Raw genomic sequence first — 7,936 nt, 5'->3', positions numbered from 1 at the left:
GAAAGTTTTTTTCTTGAACATTAAATTTATCGAACCCGATATTTAATCCAAAAAATCTAACTTTTATCTGAATATCTAAAATCGTATTGAACGAAACCGAATTGGATCCACAATTACCAGATATTAGTTGGGTCCTAAAACTATTATTTGAACCGAACCGAAAACCAAAATGAACTGAAATTTCATAATCAACTGAACAGTTTCTATATATATTTTTGAATACCATGAGGTTTGGGCCGAAGCCTGTAATCCTAAGTTTCAAAATCATCATGTAATATTAGTTTCGTTTCAGCAGTCACTTGAACTGGGAATTTCTAAGACAATGATCATGGTTCTTTCCAGTTGAGCAAGTCTGCTAACAATTTCTATGTATATATTTCTAGAATCAAATAATCAAAAACTAAAATATTTAACCGGAACCAAACCCCAGACCTACTCATGGTCATGGTGATGGTCACGGTCAAGGACCAATATCACTCGAAACGCTTTCTATTCTGAAGTCAGTCCATCCAGTATTTTCTTCCTTGGTTTCATGCTTATTGCTCTGATATGGAAGTTTGACTTCTCAGCATTTATGGTTCTGATCATTGCTTATATATTATATATTGAATCCGTTATCCGTTATTATATATCTTATATATTTCTATAGCCTATAGGTACCATCAATCATCAAGACCATTTCAAACTACAGAGTCAAGCCATCTCCCACACCTATAATAGCTGGAAACTTGGAGAAATTATTGCTACTGGAGTTGTGCTTGGAAGCTACCTAGCCATCATGACTGTTATTTTCTCTTTGGTGGCACACAAGACAGAATTTTTCTCAGTAATAATATAATCGAGTTTTTTCTTGGAGTACTAGACTACTAGTGATAATTGTCTTCTTTTCCAAGTGTATAAAGTTGTAAATTAATTATTTAATTTTACATTGGATTCACAGGAGACGTTTGGTGTGAAGTCTATCAGGAATAGTAACAACTCATGAGTGAGGTGTATCTACAAGTTAGTATCATTAGTCAAGCTCTAATCTTCGTTACAAGATCAGGGAGTTGGTCCTTTGTTGAACGTGCTGGAGCGTTACTGATGATTGCTTTCCTCATTGCACAACTGGTAAGATCATGATCAAAACTCCACATATTGAGGTAGAGAAAGGTCATCAACGAACCTCTTTCTTCCAAATGCAGGTTGCTACTTTGATTGCGGTTTACACAAATTGGGGAATTCGCAAAAGTTATGGGTATTGGATGGGGATGGGTTGCAGTTATCTGGCTATACAGTATTATAACATACTTCCCATTGGACATTCTCCAGTTTGCCATGGTGACTGGAAAGGTTTGGCTCAACTTGGTTAAGAACAAGATAGCTTTCACAACGAAGAAAGATTTCAACAAAGAAGAGAGGGAGGCTCAATGGGCAGTTGCTCAGAGGACACTTCAAGGTTTGCAGCCAAATGAAGTATTACTAATTCTGTGACTGGAGCTAATCACCGACTGAATGTTTTATTTGTGAACAACAGGCTTAGGGAGCTGCACACACTCAAGGGGCATGTGGAATCATTGAGCGCTGGTGAGAACGCTGGAGAGATCACCGTAGAATCGCTTTGGTATACTTTTTTCTTGAGGAGACAGATTGTGAAAATTCCTAGTGAACGAAAGACGGAAATCCTTAAGGTGTAATTGGTGACCAAATAATGAAATGGAATAATGTATTCTTTACAATTCCTAATTTTTTTTTATCATTTACAAGAAATTGTTTTTCTTTTGCATTCATTTTCATTCTTTTTATTCTAGAAGAATATAGAAGAAATTTGTTCCCCGCTAAAATTGATAAGGAAACATTTTTTTTTTCATTCCTCTAATATTATTTCTCTGTATTTTTTCTCTACTCATTCCTAATGTTATTGTAATTGTCACCAGTTAGACCCAGTGTTTTTAGATTTTTTAGTGAGAAATTAAAAAATAGAAATATCATTTATATTGAGTAATTCTTCCAAAAGATACTAAAATAAAAAAATTTGACCAAAAGATCACAAAAGTAGAGGATGATTAAAATAGGTTTCATCAAAAAGATAAAAGATTTTTTTTACCTTACCTTATAGATATATAAATATAAATAATTATTTAAATAAACATTTTTTGTATTTTCAAAAAATACGTTTTCAATTCAAAAAAAATTGAAACTTTTTTCCAATTTTTTTTTTTAAATCCAAAATTTTGTTTTGAAACTATTTTAAAATTATTATTTTAAATATTAATATGTTCGCAATCCGAAACTCCTTCATTTCCAAAACTTCATCCTCAAATATAAATTCTAAGTCTAGATTAATCATTTTAGTCATTTTAAATGGGATATAAATGTCTTATTTTCTTTTTAATAGAATATTTTGGTCATTTTGATCCTTGTGTACTATATTTACTAGTCCTAATAATTTATGATAGAAAAATTCAGTATTGTTCTAATGAGTTCACTTAAATATTTAAAGTTTATAAGATTATGTTATTTGTTAATTACAGGGTTTATTTCATATTTATAAAGTAAAATAAATTGCGACAAAGACAATGAACTCAAAATTATTTTGGTTTTTATAAAAGTAAAATATATTGTGACAAAGACAATGAACTCAAAGTTAATAAAGAGACAAATCATTTTTCAATAGGGAACCAATTAGCTAATTTTGGGAACTACAAGTGACGACAAAACAGACCAAATGAGACCTTTAGATAAGAAGCCACATCCGAATAAAACGCCACGTGGTAAATCCTCGTCGATTGCCGTCATTTACAAAAGCAAAGAGGGACCCAGCTCTTACAATATCCATAACACACCCTCGTGTCGGCCTACGAATCAACCAATTATTTTTTTTTTGGTAAAAAAATCAACCAATTATTCAAAAGAGAAAGGAAAAAATATTGCAAAATAACCTCATAAGTGAAGACAAAGACGAAATACTAACTGGCCTTCAAAATATTTCGAAATTTTATGGCTGAAAATACTTAAATATAATAAATGGTTCGAAGCTGTTTCCTTGGCTTGAAGTAAGGACTGGTTCTGTCCACAAATGTGCAGCGAGTGTAACAGATACATTAGCAAGGAGTTTGGTTATTGTCATGGATCAATGATTGGGTTGAATCTGTCATTTATCTTAGGACTTGAGAATTCAACTTATTATAATTAGATCAATATCCGTCAGAACTCTTCCATCCATTTTTTTTCAAAAGCTGTAAGAGATAATTGCGGCTGAGATAACGACTAACTAGCTAATGCTTTGATAATGAGAGTTCACTAAAAAATAGCAACACTAGCGTACCATATTTCATTTGCATTTATTATAGACTTAATAAGGGACTGAACTATTGACTGAGATTTTTGCCATCTACAATCAACTCATGCATATTTTAAAAACTAAACATGGGTTATGACAATACTAGTGTAAATTATTAAAACTGTAAATCTTGGCCAATGATATAATCATCGTTATATATAGCGTCTACTTCTAGGGTACTTTATCAATGATGTTGAACCGAAATACCAGATTTTAATTTTAAAACATAATTTATACTCCTGTTTGAAATTAATGTGTTTTTTGCTTTGCACACATTAAACTAAAATTGGTTATAAATACATTATCTTGTTTGATAAGTTTTAACAATTTAAAGTAGTAATAATTCAATAAACAAATATTATTCTTAATTTTTATAAATTCTTTGTAAGAATAAAAATACATAATAAGTTAAGTCTATAATTTGAAATATATATATATATTGGAAAATAGATGGAGTATATAGTAAACACGTTGACAAATACACACAAAGTCTTACAGTTATAACATACAATATAAAATCAATTCTTATGAATTATAACTTGAATCAAATGTTAATAAAACTGATGATTGTTTAACTAAAATTTTTTTAAACCTATTCTATTAGTAACCAACATTTTTTTTGTAAATTAAAACTCAATCTGAGGTGCATGGGTTGTTGATTGGTTAGTGTTGTGGTTGATGTAGGGAGCAAAAAGGTATTTTATAACCACAAAATTCAACCAATAAATTTTTGCTTAATTTCTTAAATTCACAGCCTAATTTTCCTTTTCTTTTTATGAATATGGTATGGGCAATTCTCATAAATATACAATTTTCAAGTTTTGGTCATAAAAATAGACCACAAAGAGAAAAATGACTAAACTGTTTCATTTAATAGGTAAAAGGATAATAATACTCTAGATATATTAAAAAATAAAAAAAATAAAAGAATAAAAGAATAAATTTTTTTATAGTTTTAGATTATATGTTTTCAAATTCAAACTTTTTTATAATTTTTTTTTGAATTTTTTTTGAAACTTTTTTTTTAATTTTTTTTCAAAATTTCTTTTTGTAATTCGAAAATACTTTTTAAAACTATTTTTAAAATTTTATTTTCAAATTTTTAATATTTATTTTCTATTTTCATAAAATTTTAAACCTCAAACCCAAATCTCCACCCATTAACTCTAAACCCTAAGGTTTGGATTAGTTAACCCTAAAAATATAAGTGTATATTTACTTCTTTAATGAAACATTTTGGTCATTTTGATTGTTAGAATCTATATTTATGATAAAAACTTTTTTAGCGTTATTCTAGGGTATGATATTTCCACAACTTAAAAATTATGTTTTAGAATTTTCTAGTAAGTCGTTGAGTCTTACAATACACAATTAGGCTTCAAATGGTAACTGCAGTTTGAGCGGTGCGGGACACAAGGTTTAACTGCGGTACAGTTTTAACAGTTATAAAAACGTATAGATATATGGTATATGCAGAGAATTTTGTTACTGTTAACTGCGGTGCAGAGCGGGGTGGTTCATAACATTTGAATGGTGACTGCGGTTTGAGCGGTGCGGGATAAACGGTTCAACTGCGGTGCGGTTCTAACAGTTATAAAAATATATAGATATATAGTATACGTAGAGATTTTTGTTAATGTTAACTGTAGGGTGGGGTGAGACGAGACGATGGTTACTATTCGAAGCCTTAGTATTTACTTATTGAATTTCAATTTAAAATCACGTTAAAAATCTATAGCTACAAAATTATTTAATTTAGATTATACAACAAAAAATAGAAGAATCAAGTGTAAATTATAATAGTATGTTATTAGATCCATGTTTTTAAAATGAATACGGGAAGTACATGTGACGACAAAACAGACTTATTAGATAAGAAGCCACATCGGAATAAATAACACGTGCCGAATCCTCTATCAATAGCCGTCATTTAAAAAAGCCAAACCGCGGGACCCACCTATCGATACATCCCATAAACACACACACTCGTGTCGGCCAGCGAATCAACCAACATATTCAAAAGAAAAATAAGAAATGACAAACATAGCCTCCTAAGAAAGGACAAAGAGGAAGGGCTAATCTGGGTATTTTCCAGAAACTCAACTTTCTTTTTTTTAAATAATAAAGTCTCGAGGAAGAAAGAGAAACAGAATCCACCCTCTCTCTCTCTCTCTCTCTCTCTCTCTCTCTCTCTCTCTCTCTCTCTCTTCGCGTTTTTTAGATCTTCAAAATCAAATTCGTCACTCTCATTTGATTTCAATTCTTGTATCTTGTGAACCTTTATTCATTTTCAGTTTACTGATGAAATCGAGGAATCTAAGACCGGCGTCCAAGTTACCGGTCAAACTAGAGATCGTCGAGGATTTTCTGGAAGAAGAGAACGGTCCTGCTAACAAGCGATCTAAGGTTTGTTCCTTGAACTGATTTTGATTTTATTACATCTGAACATAAGTGTTTTGTCGTGTCGTTTGTTTTTTTTCTTAAATTTAAATTTTGCTCTTTCTAATCAGCTATGGAGCAATGGAACAAGCGTGTCTCTTATACCACCGAACCTACTTGATGAGCCAAGTCCTTTGGGACTGAGCCTAAGAAAGAGCCCATCTCTGCAAGATCTCATTCAGATGAGACTCTCTCAAAGTGTTAAGAAAGAAACCATAGCCAATGCTTCTTCTCTTGTCGGAACCGTTGAGAAGCTCAAAGCTTCAAACTTCCCTGCTACCGTTCTCAGGATTGGCCAATGGGAGGTGAGTTCTGCATACAAATATCATGTTTTTTCCTTGGAGTTTATATGGGAATCTAAGTTCTTGTTTGTTAGTACAAATCGAGGTACGAAGGTGATCTGGTGGCGAAATGTTACTTTGCAAAACACAAACTTGTGTGGGAAGTGTTGGAACAAGGACTTAAGAGCAAGATCGAGATTCAATGGTCAGATATAATGGCGTTGAAGGCAAGTTGTCCAGAAGATGAGCCTGGAACGTTGACCATCGTGGTATAAAATGCATTCTCGTTGATCATTTTAATTCCTATAAACTAGGGCTGAGATTTTTAACTGAACCAAACTTGCCGAACCAAACCAAAAAGTTTGGTTTTTGGTTAGTTCGGTTTAAAAGTTAGGTGAAAAATATTGGTTTACGATTCGTAAGTAATCAGTTAGCTCGGTTCTCTAAAAAAATATCCAAACAGTACCAATTTTAACTGAAATTCCGAACCGAACTAACCAAAATCCGAAATAACCGAGCTAACCAAAATTGAATTTTATTCAATTTAGACCTGAACTAACCATAAACTTTAAGCTTCGGTAAAGTTTTTGAAACTGAACCAAACCAAAAAAAAATCGGTGAGATTTCGACCAACCCGAACTAACCGACCTGAAGAAACCGAACCCGCATGCCTATGCCTAAACCTTAATGTACTTTGGTTTTGAATTGGTTTCTTGTTTGTTTCAGCTCGCAAGGCGACCATTGTTTTACAGGGAGACTAATCCGCAGCCTAGGAAGCATACTTTGTGGCAGGCAACATCAGATTTTACTGATGGTCAAGCCAGCATGAACAGGTGAAATAACATGTCCGTTGTGTGTCATTTGTCCTTTATACGTCACAGGGTCTAATCGTCTGTGGTGTGTGTGTATATATGGTAGGCAACATTTTCTGCAATGTCTCCCAGGGATATTGAACAAGCATATAGAGAAGCTTCTCCAGTGCGATCATCGCTTGTTCTGTCTAAGCCAAGAGCCTGAGATGAATTTCGACACGCTCTTCTCTGATACACGGCAGTCTATATTCGAGGATCCTTCAGTGTCTGGGGCTCAGTCATCATCAGAACATATGTCTCTGTCTCATGACGCACTCTCGCCTAGCTCAGGTATATAACTATCTTATAACTAACCCCTTCTTGTTTCTATTAGGAGGTTCTTATTATGTTTCTTGTTAACTCAGTGATGGATGCTCGTGCAATCGAAGGAGGAGTCGGTGCAAGAAACTGGAATCAGATACACCAATCTATCTCGATGAACGACTTCCTTGCGTTTCTGTCGGATCAAGCTAACTGTGAGAACAACCCTGAGTTTGAGGACATGAAACAGCTGCTGCTAAGCGACACGCAGACCGAGACATCGGATGAGAAGTCTGTAATGTCGAAGGTGAACTCTTTCTACAACCTCTTGGAGACCGCTGCTAACGATGGGAAAGAGATTGGGCTAGATAACAACAACAACAGCAACAAGAGACACAACAAAACTGAAGAAGGCAGTATAGTTCTTGATCATGCTTCGAGCAGCATGTCAAGGAAAGACTCGTTTACCGATCTGTTAGCACACCTTCCTAGGATCACATCCCTACCAAAGTTCTTGTTCAATATTTCAGAAGAAGACGGTGATGCATAAGGGTCGCCATATAATTGATTCGTAAATGTGATGACGACAAGTCTAGGAATCGTGAACAAGTAGCTGTATATTAATTTCTCTCTATGGGTAAGTAAAAAACCAAGAGAACCTGTGCTCTTGTTTGTAAAAGTGTTTGATTTGTTAGGAACGTGTGTTTGGTGATGATGAATCCATGTAAAGAAGAAAGTGGTTTTCTAATGGCGTTTTTCTAAAGCCATTTTATTTGAAACAT

The 7,936-nt window shown here is 33.4% G+C and overlaps 1 protein-coding gene and 1 long non-coding RNA gene across 2 annotated transcripts; both read left to right on the top strand.

The window, feature by feature from the left end:
- The first annotated feature begins 945 nt into the window (after nucleotides 1-945).
- Nucleotides 946-2,265, top strand: LOC125578532. Its single transcript, XR_007316644.1, has 3 exons — nucleotides 946-1,110; nucleotides 1,185-1,438; nucleotides 1,517-2,265. It is a non-coding gene; the product is annotated as an uncharacterized LOC125578532 (long non-coding RNA).
- Nucleotides 2,266-5,471: 3,206 nt separating this feature from the next.
- Nucleotides 5,472-7,900, top strand: LOC125578530. The gene is made up of 6 exons (XM_048741477.1): nucleotides 5,472-5,728; nucleotides 5,833-6,066; nucleotides 6,138-6,311; nucleotides 6,769-6,875; nucleotides 6,961-7,184; nucleotides 7,259-7,900. The coding sequence occupies exons 1-6, from the start codon at nucleotides 5,624-5,626 to the stop codon at nucleotides 7,702-7,704; spliced, it is 1,290 nt and encodes a 429-aa protein (XP_048597434.1). The 5' UTR covers nucleotides 5,472-5,623; the 3' UTR covers nucleotides 7,705-7,900.
- Nucleotides 7,901-7,936: the final 36 nt, after the last annotated feature.

This window comes from Brassica napus, chromosome A9 (genome assembly GCF_020379485.1).
Source record: "Brassica napus cultivar Da-Ae chromosome A9, Da-Ae, whole genome shotgun sequence".
In the NCBI taxonomy this organism is placed as follows: domain Eukaryota; kingdom Viridiplantae; phylum Streptophyta; class Magnoliopsida; order Brassicales; family Brassicaceae; genus Brassica; species Brassica napus.
Note: the sequence above shows the minus strand (reverse complement) of the source record. Positions and strands in the feature narration are given on the sequence as shown.

Coding starts and splice junctions, on each gene's coding strand:
- LOC125578530 (XM_048741477.1), top strand. CDS start 5,624: ATGAAATCGAGGAATCTAAGACCGGCGTCCAAGTTACCGGTCAAACTA. Junction 5,729..5,832: donor CTGCTAACAAGCGATCTAAG/GTTTGTTCCTTG, acceptor CTTTCTAATCAG/CTATGGAGCAATGGAACAAG. Junction 7,185..7,258: donor CGCACTCTCGCCTAGCTCAG/GTATATAACTAT, acceptor TTGTTAACTCAG/TGATGGATGCTCGTGCAATC.